The following is a 19,055-nucleotide window of genomic DNA, read 5'->3' on the forward strand; positions in this document are numbered from 1 at the left end:
TTCTGCACTCATCCATCATCATGAGATCTTCCATTCTGAACAATGGAAATCTTGTTCCAAGGAGGAGATGGGAAGGAGTTGTCTCCAGATGTCATCTTCAGTTTTGGTTTTAATTAGAGGGGGCTTCCCTCCACCAGATGGCCAACCTCTGCTGTCTCTCTTGAATGCAAAACCCATGCACAAACGTACCCATTTCCCCTGAAAACACAGTTATGGGTAGCTGTTTACCTGGATAGCCACTTTTCATAGCTGACCTCTGTGACATCTTGACTTGGTCCACACTTGCATTTTCCACTATCCTCCAGAGTTTCTGACCTAAACTTAACTCAGATGCATGAGCAGAGTCAATAAGAAGCTGGTAAACACACACACACACACACACAAGGGTTTTGCTGTTCAGCAATCTCCACTCACTGTGTTTCTGTTCATACAGACAGTTCTCAAGGGCTCGAATGTCCTGTTTACTCAGGTTAGAATTAAATCTTTATTACTGTTCAGCAAATAAAGAAATCAAGAAATAAACACACTTCCAAACATAGACATTAAGCCCTAACCCAGAATTTCCGATGTTGCATTTTCCGCCTGATCTAACAGGTTGACCACTGGAGAGAGCATTTGCAAGAAAGGTCCTCAATCTTTTCCCACCAGCAGGTTTTCTCTCCAAAATTTTCCCTGGACCATTTTCTCCCCTAGGGGGGAAAGTTTCCAGTCTCAGGAGCCACCAACGTGGGGAGCAGAATAGGAGAAGGCAGCTTCAGGAATGTGACAGGGGACAAAGAGGGCCAGCTCATTACATTTTTCTGCCAGATGTGAAGGACTGGACAGAACCCATCCTTCATTCCACCTATCAAAGCCACCTGGACTGGCAGTTGAGCCTCATTTCAGCACTGGTGACAGGACAGAATCCTCTCCCTTTATCTGCAATGACCACCTAGCTTCAGGGTTCCCAGCAAGGCCTGGTGACACATGCCCCTTTGTCCTCCAATACCTTTCTGCTGCTCCTCAGTCCTCAACATCTCCTGCCCAGGGCAGCCATCTTCTTTTGCCTATTGGTAGGTCTGACCCTGTTGTTGTGGGTGGCACATAGGTTACGACTCTCTAAGATATGCCATCTATAATTCCTGAGGCTTCATTTCATTTCATGTTCTACATCTTAACAGCTTGTGGAGACATGGACCAGGAAGACCCAAAAAGAACGAAACACTATATGTAAAAATTCATTTTAAAACAAAAATAAAAAGTGCCTGTTCAACCAAAGAAGGTTTCCTGAAATAAAGATGTTTCCAGGAGGCACCAAAAACACCGCAATATTGCTCCCTGACTAACTTCTAGACGCAAGGCGTTCCAGAGGATTGGAGCCACCACACTGAAGATTCTCTGTGAGGTGAAATTCTGTTGCCTTCTTTGATCCTGGCTCTGCTTATTGTGTTTTAGGTGAACATTTCTTTCTTCTATTTATGCTCTGTCTTTTTTCCTCCAGGGAATCCAAGGCTGGTTCGTCTGAGAGTCCATGACTGGCCACACTCGCCCAATGAGCTTCATGGTGGAGTGGGGTCCAGAACCCAGGCCTCCAAAGACCCTGTCCAGCACTTCAGCCCCTGCATCTCACCCGATCTGGGATGGAAAGGTTCGCAAAGGAGAGGAAATGTGTTCTTGTTCTGGAAGTAGATGGCGGTCAGATGAGACTAAACAGAGGAAAGTGATGCAATAACAGTGTTTTTAAAGCCAAGAATGGTGATGATCTAGAAAAGGAAATGCAGAGCCCAAGCAAGAGATGGTAATGTGCAGTTTGTGTGGAGACAGAGAGATGAAAACCTAGATAAAAATGGGAAGGGATAAGGTCAGCCCTGAAATGGCTACCCTAACTGACTTCCCAAGGATTCAGATAATTAATAAATTCATTAATTTATTAGATTTATATCCTTTTTTCTTTTTAAAGAACTCAAAGTGGCTTATATCATTCTCCACTTCCATCACTCAATCTTATCTCCACTACAACGACCCTGTGAGGTAGGTTGGGTTGAGAGTCTGTGACTGGCCCCAAGTCACCCTGTTGGCTCCATGACTCAACAGGGACTAGAACCCAAATTTCCTTAGAACACAGATGTTCTTAACCACTACATCACACTGGGTCTCTTTTTAACCCTACTAGTTTGTGCTTCATTTAAATGAAATGGCCAGAAACCAAACTTTGGACCTTCTGCACAAGAGAGAACATCTAAGCTTCACAAACTTTGGAGTCGTCGTCATCATGGGGATGAGTTCTTATTTTTATTTATTTATTTATTTAAAATTTTGGATTTTCCATCTGATTATTAGAAAATCTCAAGGTGTTTATATAAAAAGCCAAAAATATACATATATATTAAAACCACATTACAGCCAGAAAATAGTTAAGAACTCCTTAGTGCCCACATCTGCTACAATTATTTAAAATACATTATTGAATAAAAAACTGGGAGAATAAAAAGGTTTGGGCTGGCACTGAAATAAATGAAATGTCCTTGCCAGGCACACCTCTCTGGAAAGCAAGTTCCATAATTACATAATCATTAATCAATAGTGCATCAATAATTTATACAGTGCATTTAAGCTGCATTCTTATTTACATTCACCTGGAAGTAAGCTCTGTTTGACCCAAGGGGACTTACGTTGAAGTAAACATGCATAGAATTTCACTGCTAACCATGTTCAAAGTATTTCATGGCCATCTCTCATTAACACATCAGCCCTGAAAGGTAGGGAAATATTATTCTCATCTCCATATTGTGAGCGGAAAGGACATGGGTGCTGGAATACAGCAACTTGCTGAAGGTCATGACAAAAAGGCTGCTTGAAATGGGAGTTTCTTCACTCATACTGTTAACTTCTAGATTCATTAGCTCTGTCCAAGTACTTTCACCCACACACCCATTAAAATGAATGATTGCTGCCTACAGGCAATACTAACATTTTTTTTTTTTACGAAGGGAGAATTTTACGATGGATGCTGCCTTTTCCTGATGCCCAGCCAGAATCTGGGTTGTTGCAACTTGAACTGATTATTCCGTGTCCTACACTCTGGCATCAGCAAGAAGAGGTCTTGACCTTCCTCTTTATGATAGTCTTTGAGGTACTTATAGAGGGCTATCATGTTTCCCCTTTGTCTTCTCTTTTCAAGGCTGGACATGCCCAGTTCTTTCAGTCTGTCCTCATAGGGCAGTGTTTCCAAGCCCTGGATCATTTTTGTTGCTCTCTGCTGGACCCTTTCTAATTTACCTGCATCTTTCTTAAATCTTGGTGCCCAGCACTGGACACAGTATTCCAGGTGAGGTCTGACTAGTGAGGAGCATAGAGGAACTACTACTTCTTGTGATTTGGAAGTAGCACTTCTTTTGATGCATCCCCGTTAATGCAGGTTAATGTCTTTGCAGTCTGATTCCAGGTGAACATGAGAATGTGTGACCACAGATGCAAAATGTGAGCATGATGCTTCCCTTCCATACCCCCACCATAGCCACCAATTCAGATGTCATCCTTTCTATCAGGAGTGTTAAACTTCAGCTTTTGGGCCAAATACTGCCTGTCTGGGTCCCAGTATGGGTCTCTTGGTTCCCCAGACAGCCATGTCCCATAATAAAAATTTTCAAAAAAAAATAGTCAGTGATTTCTTGCAGCTTTCCCCTTCATTCCAAAGGATAACCAGAAATGACTCTTCCAGGACTTAGTTACTGGCAGTAACAGCTTTAAGCTAAAATACACTAGCATTTTTTTTAGTATTTTTGCCCCATCCCTTTTGCCATTGACCCACCTACCCACCTTTATCTGTTTTGCAAGTTTTATATTTGCTGGAAGTGCTTGCAATTGTCATTTGCACCCGCTATAAGAGGTGATGAGGTCTGTTCCACCACCATATTCTTCTGCATGTGCATCCCATCGCATTCAAGGAAATATGCCTTCAAAGAAAGTTGCCCAGCACTGGACTGTAAACATCTTGGGGCTTGCTGACAGAGCATGAGAACCATCCATACTAATGATCCTCTTTCTTTATTCTCTGGTGACTGTGAATCTCCTCACAGATACTCCTCGCAAGCCACACTGATAGTAAACATTGCCAGAACGTGTTGAATTGCTGCTTTACTAACAGAGCAACAGCAAAATTCACTGTACTGTTTAAACATATGAACACACAGGTATTCCCGAGCCATGCAATAAAATATTTGAAGAACTAATTCCCATGGAAACATATTGCCAAGCTGTTCCAGTTGGCCCACAAAGAGTCTAGTCACGTAAGCTTGATGTGAAACCCATAAAAATACCCTTTGTTTCACTTTTCATAATGGAGAGTTGGTATGGTAGAACAGCTGAGTGTGATGGAAAGTCCCCAATTCAAGTGCTACTTCTGCCACAATTTTTCAGTGTCTCAACCTCCATCACCCTGTTGCCACCCATCATAAGAGCATGATGACTGTCTTGGTGACCTAGGAAGGGAAGAGAGATGGGAAATAATTGCTTAGGTGTTTTTCTGTTCTGATGGAGATGAAGTACTTGAGCACATTTTGCTGAAGCTAATGGAAAGTTGCTGTTGAAAGGAATGAAGTGGAAGAAATTGTCTCTCCTGTTGCCTGTTAGAAAAGTAAAGTGACTGGGTGTGAGGAAATCTGGCCTGTAGGGTGGTGACAGTGAGAGTCATGCAACAGTTATGGCTTATGTAGTTGAAAAGGGAGATTTGGTTGTACTTATGAACCCACATGGGTTATAAAATAAGAAACATCCTCAGGAAATGTGGCTGCTTTAGGTGCTAATAAGGATGCAGATTTTCTTAGACTGACTGTGCCATCCAGTTTGCTTGCTAATTATGGAACTATAAGGACTTTGTTTTGATGTTTTTATAAATGTTCTATTGGAATGAACTTTAATGTATCTTTTGTAAGTCACTTAGAAATATATATTTTTAAAATGTGGTTAGAAGCATACTAAAACCAATCAACCAAACAATCAGAAGGATTGATTGTATACATAGATATATAATTCTTGTCCATGTTGTATGCTTGCTAACTTGAGACTTTATTTTATCAACATGATTGGATGGTTCTGTTGTATGTAACTCAGAGGGATCATTATTTCCTTTTCTTTGTATATTTTATAAAAAAACCAATTAAATAAATATGTATATATATTGAAACTAGCTGCATAATCCGTAGCCAGCTCGCTAGGGGTCTGTTTGGGTTATGTGTAAACCACTAGGCATAACAAGTAGCAGTGAGTATGAGTTTGTTGAAGTCGGAAAACGTCTATTTGCATCAGTGTTTGTTTCTCCAGAGCCAGTGAAGGAACCTCTGCCATTTGGAAACAAAAAGTGTTACCCATAATGCACAGTATTTGCTGCAAGGTTACGGTAGGTTGACTCATACTGCTTTATGGTGTGCTCCAATTAAGACACTATAATTTGGCCGAGCAGTAGCCGTTTCAGTGGTTACCTTTCAGCTTGATGATTTGTTTTGATGCGGCAGTGAAAGTTTACCCAAATTGCATGCAGGCGCTAGTCATGCCGAAAGGGGCCGTGTCATCTCAGCGTTCATTTCTTTGCGCGATGATTCACGCAGCTGACTCACTCCAGTGTCTGTCTAGGTCAAGAATTTCTCCCTGCTGCTGTTGTTCATACGGATGATTTGGGGGACAACATACGATGTCCGGTCTGGAATATTTTTATAAGCCAGGCCCTGTTTTAGGGCTTGGTGCCGTAGCTGCCAGGCTGAAGACAAACCCCACATGCCAGGAAGATCTTCTTGGCTTGAGTAGGTCTGCACACAGGTAAGCAAAAGTGGTGAAGCAGCCATGCAATTGCTTTGCCACTGTCTGCACTGGCATATATATCTGAAACATTGATGTTCCACCTTTCCACCAGACATGCTGACATGCACATCCAAACCCATGTACAAAAGCTGACCAGACTGGCAGTTAAATACAGTGCCAGCTGATGCTCTTGAGGGCCGTGGGGCAAGACATCCCCACTGACCCCCCTCCCTTTGTGAGTCCATCTTGTTCCAGCTGCTTTTGCTCCTCCTCCACTCGTGGCTCCCATGTGCTTGCTGAATGGGCAGAGCACCCTCCTTCTTACCACCACTGACTAGGCCAAAACAAAAGAAGATCCCTCAAAGGCTGTCACAAAGAGGAAGGTCAAGATCTCTTCTTGAAGATTGGTATCTGGTGTGTAGGACACCGAATAATCAATTCAAGTTGCAACAACCCAGATTCAGGCTGGGCATCAGGAAGAGCTTCCTCACTGTCAGAGCAATCCGACAGTGGAACCAGCAGCCTAGAGAGGTGGTGGGCTCTCCCACCCTAGAGACATTCAAAGCAAAACTGGACTGCCATCTGAGAGGGATGGTGTAAGTTGGTGTCCTGCAACAGCAGGGGGTTGGACCTGATGACCTCTCCCAACTCTACAACTCTATGATTCTACGAATGAGCAAATTGCAAGGGTGACAGAGGGAGGCACTCCAGGGGCCTCTTATCAATGGACTCTGGACGGGGAGTGGGGCCCCAGTGTCAGCCTAACCATACCTATTGTTGATACTGGCCCTGGCTGAATCATACTGCAACACATTCACCTCCATCAGGGGAGCTGCTGGGTGCCAAAAATATGGGACAGGCCTATGGGATAAAAGGCAAGAAAAAAGAAGGCAGGAAAAAGAGAAGTGGAAAAAGGGAACAAGAGAAGAGAAGAAAGAAAAAAATAAAAAAGTGAAGAAAAAAGAGTAGAGGAAAAATAGAAAGAGAAGAGAAAAAAAGAAAAGGGGAGAAGGAGAGAGTGCAAATTTTCACATGCTAATTTATGTATGCTGTAAATTGTGTGTCTGTGTGTGTGTGTCTGTGTCTGTGTCTGTGTGCATGCATGTGTGTTTAAAGGGCCATCTCCTGAGGCCACCAATTTGTGAAAAGGATTGTATGGATGGGGAGAGGAGCCTATCTGATTTCAGAAATAGCCTCAGGCAGAAAGAGTTCAGAAAGGAGGATGGGAAACACAAGTGGGCTTTTGCCAGCGTCTGGATGGGGATGAGATGCAACTGAGGTCATCAGAGCTTCTGTACCTTTACTTCAGCACGTGCCCATGGACAAGAGGATAGGGCAACAGGGGGCCTCCAGGAGATCGAGGCTCCAGCCCTCCGAATGGGCTGCTAACACACTCTCTGTCCTCCACCACACCTGAGGGCAGCAGGCCAGCTTATGGGATGCAGGGCAGGTCACCCAGGACATGCAGCTTGTTCTTCTCCCCAGACCTCCTTGCAGCTCCCATCTCCATCATCCGTTGCCTGAAGCAGTCTCCTCACTCACACTGGCACACAATAAATCTTTGTGGACAATTCATTACAAGAGAGCAAGGCAAGAAAGGAACAAGCAAACAAAAAAGAGCAGCCAATAAACAAGTCTACAGCCAAACTTTCTGCTTTATTCCGTGAGCTGTAAACATCCACTTCAGATAAACTGTCTGGTTCTTAAAAATCTGCTCTGCATAAAACATCCCTTCCACCCACTATCCTGAAGAGCAGCCCATCTTTACTCAGACTTATTGAAAGGAACATGTTTTAGGCTTAAGCCAAGGTACATAGGGTTGCAGCCCATTAGTCTGATCCCATGTATGCTCGTCCAGAAATAAGTCCCATTGGACTCAGTGAGATTTATACCCAAATAAGAATGGGGGTTTAGCCATATATTATTATTCATCACATCTCTATGCTGCCTGTAGTGAAATCTCTTTGGGCAGTTTACAACATTAAGTCACCCATCCAGATTTCAACCAGACCAACCCTACTTAGCTTCCAAAATTAGGCAAGATCAGGCACTTCAGGGTATACAGAAACTACATGCATATTTCTTAGAAGCTAAAGCTGTCTGGGCTTTTTACAAGACACTAGTTATAACCATAAAATACAATAATGTAATTGCAACATAATATAAAACCATTAGTTTTAGAGTAAACGCCCTATTAAACACAGAAAGCCTGTTCAAACCCTTCAGCGAAAACACGCGTAGAATTGCAGAGCATGTCTCCTACGTACATCTTGGAACAGGAGGTAGCCCTGCATGTTCTGTAGGTAGAATGAGGAGGAACCACTTGTTGCCAACTGGCCACTATGGGTCAAATGTCGACCTAAGGCCATTTTCTTTGGTCTCTGGCAGTCCAATCAATTTTAATCAATGTATGGCAGTGTATGAAAACAATGGTTTCGCTCAGGTTTGGTAGCAGAAGAGCACTGCTGAAAGTTTTCCCAAATGTTCAAAGCACCTGCCTGCTCAGAAAATGTCACTATCGTATCAGCCTTAGTCCAATTCAGAGTGATGGCAGAAGTAGTGCCGCTGGTCCTTAGTCGGGTTCTTCTGGGCAGGAAGGAGCTCTGAAGAGAAAGGGTTTTCGAATGCTGTGATCAGAAAGGAGGGTGAACCATCTCACCCTTTTCAATATCCCCGGTCTCCAAAACTATTTCCACCAACCCTTTAGCCTTCGAATGTGGCAAAATTGCTTTGATTCCACTCAAGTGTTCTGTTGCTAATATATTATTATTATTATTATTATTATTATTATTATTATTATTATTATTATTATTATTATTATAACATTTCTATGCCGCCCCTTGCCGAAACCTCGGGGCGGCTTACAACATGATAAAATACATTGAAATACAATAGTACATAATAAATTACCATTAAATATAAAAATACAAAAAATACATTGCTTTACAAATACAAAATTAAAATTATCAGTATAAAATTCTGGGGATGATGTAACAAAATTCTAGTGAATTTCAAGAAAGGCATTCACATTCTTAAAGAGTCCATTGGACTCATGGATGTCTTCCGAGTCATGGCAACATGAGAGACACCTACAGGCCAGGAGACAGAGAGAGGACTCATGAGACGAGGGTCTTTGCAGTAAAGTATTTGTGCAAAACTGGCTAAAGGTGATGTTCAGGGAAAAGCTGAACTCTTAACTCTCAAATTGACCTTGGAATGCTACCGCAGAGGATAAAGATACACTTTGTCAGGGTGCCCAGTCCATATGAAAGAAGTCCACATTAATGACGCGGAGATGTAGAGTAAGCCAACTGCTGTGCTTTGGTGGGTTTCCCAGTACCCACACATGATGGGGAAAGACTTCTGCGGGTTACTGACTCATAGCCCTTGCAGCTGATACTCCTTAGAGAAGAACACACACACATAAATTTGGGGAAATTCTTTCTGGTGCTGACAAACATTCTTAGGCTTTCTCTCTGATGAAGAGTGCAGGAGGGCCAAGAGCGGCCTGGCTGCAGAGCCACAATTGGTTGCTGTTGCTGAGGGTTGCCAATCTACCCTTGCTGGTGGATCGTGGTACCCAACAGGAATTGGTTGACCACACTAGCATGAAGGGGTCATACCATGCTACCCACTAGCTTTGGCGCGAGCAGCTCCATAGACATATGTGGGCATTGCCTGGGGACAACTAAGGATGAGTTCCAAACCCAGAAACGTGCACGAGGCTGCACGCCTTACGCCACTGCCCATATATGGTGATGCATGGGACATGCATCGCCATATAGACAGATACACATCGGACACAGGGATATGGTTCAAATTGGGCATATCTGCTCCATGAATTTACAATGGTTTCTCATAACCTAGATACTGTTTGGTCAATGGAGGACCAAATCCCTCATAGAGGATGTCACCACTCTTGCCAAGATACATTTCTCAGGAGTCTTCAGGGGAACCCCTGGAAGTTTTCAAGGGAGCTACTGAGGCAAGAATCAGGGAGGAACCCACAGAGCAACTTGGTTGTTGGGCTCCAGAACACGGCCATGGGCTCCATGCACTAAGAAGAGCTATAAAAGCTCACTGGAGGTTGAGATTTTGCCTGGACAACAATACTTCTAGCAACCTCTGGTTTCTTTCTCTTCATTTCTTCTATAACTCCTGGCCTGATGCCTGGCTTGAACCATGACGATTGGGCATGCCAAAACACTGCTTAACAAACACCCAAGCCTGCCTCTGCTGGATTCTGCATCAGCCCAGTAATGATGGGTGTTCCCAATGAGTGTTCAGAAATAATTCATCTTCCCGATCATAATGTCCAGGCATGTGTGTCGAAGGTGTCATGCCTCCTGGGAAATAGCATGCCATTTCATATGCCCCAGCACTTGTAGTTCTCTCTGAGCATCATGGCACCTTGTCAATTGGAAATTCAACCTCCATAGCCCTTCCCAAAGCAAACATTTCTTGGAGCAGGGCAGTGTCACCCTGAGTAAGGAGTTCCATATTAAAAAATATTTATTTTTCTGAGTACAAAATGGCAGTCTTTGAGGGCAGCTAAGCTGTGCGATGCTATGGCTGTGTTAGCACCGAACCAAACTGGAGAAGACCTTCCGGGGCAAGTGATAGTCAGTGGACTAATTAATATTATTACAAGCCAAACAATTATAAGACTCCAAGGCATCTCTAACATCTCCTCTATAATGAGAACAAAGCAGAAAGCACTGTGGTACTGGAACCAGATTCACAGGGTCGACACACTAGGATCATTTGATTAGCAGGATCAATGTCACTCCTCAGACTTCTCTGTTCCCTCTAAAGGTAGCTGCAGTTGTCACAGTAACTGGGGAAGAGAGAGAATGAGAGAGATTTCCCAGCAACAAAATATCTTTGTGAGCTATCCCTGTTGTGATACAAAGTCTTTTGCATCAGTTTGGTCTTTCATGAGCAGTAAAGACCCATTTGCTTTACAAAATACCCACTCTTGGTGGGGATGAAAAGTCCTAGAATGGGTTTGTTGATATAGACCAATGAAGCTGCCCACATGCCTGACCTCTCCATGTGGGCATGACTATAGGGCAATCTCGATAAATCCCTACCCTTTAAAATGTACCACTGAATCAGTAAACTCAAGCGGTGAATGGCTGAGTAGAGACATGGGATCCTGTACATTAAGTGGACTTCCATTTTTTTTGACACTTGGTCCCTGTTTTTTTCCTGCCAGTGAGGGAGGGGGGTGTTAATCTCTCCATGGGACCTAACTAAATCTTGGCTTGGGATTGTATTGTGCATAGTTGGAAAAAGTATTTGGCTCTCCAATTTCTTTATGATTTTTTTTTCCTGCATTTAATATCTTGATCTCCACTGAAACAGCTGGAGATCCATCTGCTATTGGAGTGTGTCTGAAATGCTCTTGCTTGGTAAGACATCAATAGAATTTAGAATTTTAAATAGAATTTGCTCAGCTCAGTTCCCAGCCCTCTTGTCTCTGTGTTCTGACCCATAACGATATAAGAACTTCCTTGCTCGATCAGCCCTTCTAGTCCAACATTCTTTTCTCAAGAGGTCCAGCTAAATTGTAGGTCATGCATGAGATTTGCAGGAAACAATTAGAGGCCCTGTTGAAAGAGAAGAAGCAGCTTTTGGCCAGGGGTAGCTAAATCTGTCAATTTCAGTTTATCACTTTTCAATTCTAGCTTTGATTTGTCACAAGGCTTGAGAGTTTTTTCCAGTTTGGATTATCCCGGAGGGAAAAGTTAACATGAATATTCAAAAACATTTTAATTAATCCATGCATATTACATTTTGGATAATATACAGATTGTTTTTGTAAGGATCTTCTGTAATCAAATGCATTTTAATGTTATTTTTACTAACATAGAGATGTTGTACGCACTTTCTCTTAATAGACATTTTTATTCATTCATTAATGTAACAACAACAAAAATCACAATGACACTTCTCTCCCTTTTCATGGTTCATTAGTTCTCCAGATATTTTAACAATTGATCTTGTATTTGGATGTTATTTATACTGATTTTAGCCTTAATATATTTTAGAATTTTGATATTTGATTCCTCAGCTGCATATTCTCTGCTTTATTGTATGTTGTTTTTATTTTATGTAATATTGTAATCTGCTTAAAGAACTAGCATAGCAGAATATAAATTGAATAAATAAATTATAAAGCACACATTATCCTTAAACTATATCTTTAAACTGGACCAACAGCCCTTCAAACAGAGGAGTGTCTACCATAAAAGAAGACACCTGGCCACCCTAAAATCCATGTGGCAACTATCAAGCATGCTCTTTGCTTATGTTTCCATTCCAGCTGTTTTGTTTCTGTTTAGATTTAATCCGTTTTGTAGCTGTTCCCAGTTTGAATTATTGGGTGTACTGTGCTCTTTGAGTCCTTCTGGACAGGCTTTGGGTACAGCCTTCCCCATGGTGTCCCCCATTGATGTCAGACCCTACTATCTCCCCAGCCGGCACTACCAAGGGCCATTCCGGCTCAGGACCCTGCAAGCGTCATTCCTTCCTCTAGAAAGGGTGCCTGGTAGGGGTAAGATGGGATGAAAAAGTTTATAATGCATCCAGGAAGGGCTTTTGTCTCTTGTGGATTATTTGCTGGCCATATAACTGCCATATAATTGCCAGCCATATGATGCTGCCATATGACTTGGGAAACTGTAAATGTAAGGGCCTGAAGGGACCTGAAGAAGTTAAGGGACACCAAGGCCCCACTCCCTTTAAAAAAGAAATAAGACATTTTATGCAGTATACAGAGGAAAGGGAAACGACCCATGTTACAAGTTTGCATTGGTATCAGAAATATGATGGCCTGCACAAACATATAGAGCTTTTCTACACAAAGTAGCTAATCTGCTGTAATAGCTACTTTCAGTTTCACTGTAGAATTGAGATCCAAGCCCTGGAGGGGGAGCATTTTTCCTGCTTTTCTCATATATAACCTCTAGGTGGCACTGTAGTAGAATGGAACAGTACAAATGAAAGAGTGAAAAAGCATTTTCTTTCAATTAAAAGCTACATTTGCTCTCTCTCAAAAAGGAAGAAAAACAACCTGTCTCATTAGACACAGAAGCAAGAGTAGAGGGTGATGTCATCCAAAGAAGCTATGAGCAGGCAATAATGTATGCACGATAAATGCCTTGTGTAGAAAAGCTCGTAAGATACTGCAACTGTCACATCTGCCTTCTGCCATCCAAATATTTCCTGCTCTTTCAGACAACTCCTTTCCTGCCCCTGGTCATAGAATCACAGAATTAAGGGATGAAGAGGTCATCTAGTGGAGGTCTCCTAGCTCAGCAGGCCTCTAGCAGGGACACCCATCAGGCTTCCTACCTCTGCTGTCTTTTTTAAAATATGTGGGTTAGTGGGGGTTGCCATCCAACAGAAATATTGGATAACTCCATAATAGACTCAAATGGGTACAAATATCTAAGAAACCAATCTGGGGATTGCACAGTGGAAACTTTTTTCCATATTTCAGGGACTCACAGAGCATAGTTTCTTAATTTTATGCAATTCCACACCAATTTAGTTATCCAAACTATGAAAAAATTAAAAACACCAACCAAAAATGCATATTTCCCCCATAGGACAAAGCATGAGAATACAGATTTTTCAGGGATTTGCATACTTTGAGGGGTTTTGCACCTTTTGGGAATGCAAATTTGCACACCTTGCATGCAGATGCATCCCGCAGAAAATCCAGTTCCGTCCATGACGGCATGCTGGCATGAAGGCCCCTATGAATATGCAGATGGAACAGATTTTACAATGTGTATCTATCCCTACTGTGCAACATCTCTTTCATTCCACCTGTCACCCTCTGGGTGGTAATCCAATTCTCATTATCCCCACTCTACATGGTCCTGCTAATTGGAGGGGTGACTGGAGTTATAGTCCAGAACAGCTGGAGAGCAGCAGGTCAGAGGAAAGCTAGAGGTTTTGTATTTAACTTTTTGGAGCTTCATCTTGATTTCCTTTTCCACTGTTACCGTGGTGTGATATTGCCACTTGGGTTGGTGTTCTGATGTACTACCTTGCTTTTATGAAAGCCAGTGTTGAATAATAATTCAAGTATTGTACTAGGACTTGGGAAATCCTGATTCTAGTCCCCTCTTGGCCATAAAGCTCACTTTGGACAAGTCACTGTCTTTCAACCTAAGCTACCTCACAGGGCTGTTGTGAGAATAAAATTAAGAGGAGGAGGAAAGATTGAATACATAAATATTATGAATTTTTATAGGGACCCCATCAATCAAAGGGATGAAGGATATAACGAATAAAATTGTATTTACTATTAGCCTCAGTCCAAGCACCATCAACATTACAAATTTCTGGAAATGAACCTTCTCGAGGTAAAATTAGCAATTCACCCTCAACTCTTTCTTAGTCTAAACAAAACAGCTTCAAATCTAAACAGTTAACTTTGTGAGAGATTTGTGTCCATTTTCTCAAGGCCACATGTGCTCCAGAAGGAAATACATAAATATTTACAAAAATGAAGCAGGAAATATTTTCCCAGGGTATTTTTTCTCTGCAGGGCTTTATTGGGTCATGAAAGCTGGCATTTATTTTAAGCTGGAAGTTAACAGTTTATGCTCAAAAATGCAAAGTTCAGATATGGAAACAAGCTGCCTTTAACAAACACACTGGAATATATATTTACATTACTCTAGAGGGCAAGACCATATCCTGACTCACTGGTAGTAACAGGTTCACAATATCTGTTTTGACACAAAATACTCTGCAATTTTTTCTTAGCTGCATCAATGAAAATAATTTGCAGCATAAATTAGCTTGCATGCTAACTGGGCAAGTTAGACTTTTCTGACAGGGGAGAGGTTCTTAGATGTATTAAAGATAAAATTGCAAAAGAACAAGCAAGCAATATTTGCTTTATTTCCTCACTGTGTGCATAAGGTGAAAATCAGCCAGAAATACATTTGGTGAGAAAATAAATTGTTTATTTGTATTGTTATTGGATAAATGCATCATTATGCAATGCTTTATTTATTGATTGTGCTTTTCCTACAAGCAACTTCTTGTTCTTCATTGCACCCTCCTACATTTTATTTTCACAACAACTCTGTGAGGAAGGTCAGGCTGAGCAATACCAACTGGGCTTAAGTCCTGAGAGAGTAAGGATTTAAGTCTGGGAAGCTCCTCTCCTAGTCCAAGACTCTGCTCTTATGAAATAGTTATTAAGTTATCAAACCACACGAAATGGTTACCCATGTTTGCTGCTGTTACTGTTGTTGTTGGGAAGAGATTTCTATCCTTGGCATTCATGCTAACATTCTGGTTCATTTAATATGGCTGATTATCAGTCTTTCCCAACCTGGTGACCTGCAGATATTTTTGGATTACAACTCCCAGCAGCCCCAGCAGCTTCAGGCAAGGGTCAGGGTCCAAAGGGAAGGAACCAACTAGGTTGGACTCAAAGTGAATCCGTTGCATTCCCACTGATCTCGATGAGGCTGGTATTTTTTGTCACAACTACATTGCCCTGCCGATTTCCGTGGGGCCTCAATGTATCCAGCATCAAGATCTCCAACTGTTCCTGGATAGTGTCGACTTTTGTCACGGACCTTTGGGAAATCATTTTCCCAATAGTTGCCTCTTAAGGGGAGATATCATACACCTCTGAAAGTCCAAAACAACAGCAACAGCAACAAAGGTTGGGGTTTTTTTTAAATATGGACACAATTTTGCAATTTTCTGTGGCTGAAAATACTAATAAGAAAAATTCAACCCAGGTCACACATTTTGTGGCAAGGTGAGGGAGAGAAGAACACCCTGGACTGGAGGAGGGAGTGGAAAACAAGACAAGTTCTGCTGCGAGGGACTCTCAGATGTCGGCTGGAGGAGAACAAGCCATGGTGAACCGGTCTGTCGGTTATTCTCTGGATGTCTCCACATGTCATGCAAACTGACAGAACTGAAAGTTCCTTTTAAGAAAGATGCTTGCCTTTCTTAAGATAAAAGCAATACGATGCAAAATAGTAGTAGTACGGAGGAGGAGGAGGAGGAGGCAATAGAGGTACTATAAAATGACACATTTAATTATGAGCCAAGAAAAGCTCAGGGAGTAAAAAGTGATTTCAGAGAAATTTTCTCCTTCCAGACTGCATAAGGGAGTTCTTTCCATAAGGTGGTCACCAGTGTCAAGATGACCTACTGTAGAGGCACTATATGGTAGTGTTCCAAAAACTTTGGAATGGTCTGTGAGCCCTCATCTGATTATCTTAATGGTCAGTTGGATTTATATAAGGAAGGCAGTCTGCTGGGTATCCTGTTCCTAAGTAGTTTTGGGCTTTGCATGACCATAAAACAAGCTTGAACATGGCTTGCTGGCTAGAACTGCCAAAGCAGTTCTTTCACCACCGGTCTTGTGTGGGCATAGCTGGAGTCCGAATGAGCACCTTCCCTGCTGCATTGTGCTCTAGCTGCAGCTTCTGAACCAGGCTAAGGCAGCAGAGAGCCTTTAAGTAGACTAATCCTAAGGTTACCAATGCAGAGATCATCTTGGCTAGTCTATCCCTCACCAGGAATTGGGTGTAGTTGACCAGCCTGGCTGAAGCATGCTAGAAGTCAAAGGCCATTGTTCTGTCTAAACCTGCATTATATTTCACCCTTTGTGTGCTTAGAATTCCAGCCCTAATTTATCATCTTTTATACTTACCACTGAGTTTGAAACATGTAAGGATGGACCCTAGTCTTTTTCTGGGAGTTTAACTTAAAGGAGAGGTTGTCTTATGCATTCAAGGCATCTCTTCCGGCCTGCACTGATTCCACGGCCAACAGATAAACTTCAATAAACATCTGTCACTGCTGTATAAATATGCTGCACAATATATGACTACACTGCTAACTTTAAAAAAGCAAAAATAAAAAAATGCCATGCTCCATTAAGGCCTCTTCAGTCTCGTCCTTTATTTAGCTCTAATCAAGTGGGATCTTCAATTTAGTTTGCTCTCTAGAGTGATATGGGAAATCTTCTTTTGGAGATTATTAAGGCTGGAACAACGAAGGGCATTTCCTGTGGAGCTGAATAGCGAGAGGCATGAAGAAGCAACCCTGGAAACACGAAACCTTCGTGTTGCTGTTTCTCGTCCTAGCTCAGATTCTGGGTTTAGATGACGACAACCGGCCAGCCACAGAGGTTTGCTCTACACACACCATTTTACCAGGACCAAAAGGTGAGACATCCGAGGTAAACACCCTTGCAATAGCTAAAGCGATTGTATCTGCTTCAGGGAAAATCTACACAGGATTCATTATTGCTTCTTAGCCTGCAAGCCCTAAAAAACAGATCTCGCACCATAGGGGTGGGATAGCAGGGTTGCCAGCTTTTCATCTGATTCCTGTAGCTGGAATTTGACTGAAGTGTACTGTATTTACTTTGGCAGCTGATCGTGTTTTTCTTAACAGAGTAAAAAGCTTTCACTTTGGGGGCTTTTGAACATCAAGGTGTAGTTTAAAAGGGGGGAGGGAGATCTTGCACCCTCTAGATGTACTCCAACTCCCATCAGGCACAGCCAGCAGCTCCCAGCAGCCAAATCCCATCTGGAATTATGGGATTTGCAGTAGAATAACATTTGTAAGATTACAGATTCCCCACTCCTGCGTTAAAGGTACAAAACAGACCAGGAATTTTGCTAGTCTGGTGGCAATCCTTGTAAGGAATTAATTTATATGATTTTTAAGCTGATTGTTGATGATTAATTCAGTGATGATTAATCCAGTGTCCATTGCATAAATAAGTATGATCAATTAATGCATTTCATGATCTAAGCATTTATCTAGGTGTTAAAATCAGAGATAAAAGTTGCTTACAGGAAAATACTTAACCTTCCTAAAGCAAACAATGGCACATATTTCTTTTGACTCATCTTCTGATGGAGCAGAAGGAGGGCTTACTGTTGCTTGCTTTAAAAAGCTTAAGTGTCTTCTACTCCCTGCACCATTCCAGTCTGTTCGTTTTTCCCAAGAGCTACAAAAATGTGCAAATGAGTCCCCCCCGCCCTTTTTTTTTTTGTGGCACCAGAAAGCTGAGCACTATTCCTAAAAAGTTTTGTTGGTGGCAGCCTTTCAGAGGTGTGCAAGTGTGTAAAATCTTGCACACCTAAGAGGCAAAGCTGGGGACAAGGGCCCAAGGGCACATGCCAGAAAACAGACTATCCAGGAACATTTGGATATTGTGAAGCTAAATCCAGATCAGAGTTGGTTGAATTTGGGTCCCATTGAAATAAGTGGGGCAACTTAAACTTTCGCTTAAACTTTAGCAAAGAAAATTAATCTGGAATTGTTTAGTGTTAATTAAGCCGAAACTGAGTAGCGTTAGAGAAACTAAAGAAGTATACAAGGCAGCTAATCTCTGCCCCACATTATTGGGCTTCTATCCATACTTGGTTGTTAAGAATTCACATCCACAATAAAGAGACTGTATGGCCTAATGGCAAAAGCGTTTGGGTAGCATTTCAGATGTCCAGGCTGAAATCTTTGCTCAGCTACAAAGCTCAGTTGGTGGGCCTTGTGGATAAAACCACTGAACATAATCCTCCTCTCAGGATTTTTGTGACGCTAAAAATAGAGATCTAAGCAGGTTGCCCGTAAAAACTGACCATTGGCTATGATAGCTGGAACTGCTGGGAGCTGATATCCAAAACACTGGGAATGCATTTCAGATTGGAAAAGGCTGCACTCATCTGGATATCAACCAATAGATATCCACTACATCCAAATTTTAGTAGATTTCATGTTTCAAAATTTATTTGTGAGCTAAGCACAAAATTAAAAGAGGTATTAAAAGCTTGCACAAGGGAACTGCTCATGGGAACTGCTATTGTGCAAAACTTTGACTCCATAGTTCCATCAAGTGGCCCCTTCCTTGGTATCTGCACCTTTGAAGTGGGCTTAAGTGTTGGTTCACATTGTTCTTTTGCACCTGTACGTTTGGTGCAAATTTAAATGCAGTGCCAGAACCACCTTAGGGCAATTGCTGGGGCCCTAGCAGGGCCCACCAACATCTACCGTGTCCCACCATAGCAGGCAGCTACAAGCCACCTTTTCAGATGGGTCACAATGCCCTTCTGCCTGACCCATTTCAACCCATCATGGGAAATGTAAATGGTGGCTTATGCTCAGGTAAACTTATGGGTAGACGGGGCATAGGTGTAAGAATGGACCAGGGAGGAAACTTTGCTCAAGGACAAATTGTGGTTCACCAGATATTTTGGCCTGGAACTCCCATC

At 42.1% G+C, this 19,055-nt stretch overlaps 1 protein-coding gene across 2 annotated transcripts in view; it reads left to right on the forward strand.

Moving 5' to 3' along the window:
- The first annotated feature begins 16,858 nt into the window (after positions 1 to 16,858).
- Positions 16,859 to 19,055, forward strand: part of COLEC10 (collectin subfamily member 10) — a 38,137-nt gene continuing 35,940 nt past the window's right edge. The window contains exon 1 of one of the 2 annotated variants that reach the window (XM_044422035.1): positions 16,859 to 17,000. In XM_044422035.1, coding sequence (XP_044277970.1) covers positions 16,865 to 17,000 — 136 coding nt within the window. In that variant the 5' untranslated portion in view covers positions 16,859 to 16,864. The remainder of the gene's footprint in view (positions 17,001 to 19,055) is intronic. The other variant, XR_006413895.1, reaches the window with a different exon arrangement.

The sequence above is a fragment of the Varanus komodoensis genome, unplaced genomic scaffold (assembly GCF_004798865.1).
Source record: "Varanus komodoensis strain SLA01 unplaced genomic scaffold, ASM479886v1 scaffold12, whole genome shotgun sequence".
In the NCBI taxonomy this organism is placed as follows: domain Eukaryota; kingdom Metazoa; phylum Chordata; class Lepidosauria; order Squamata; family Varanidae; genus Varanus; species Varanus komodoensis.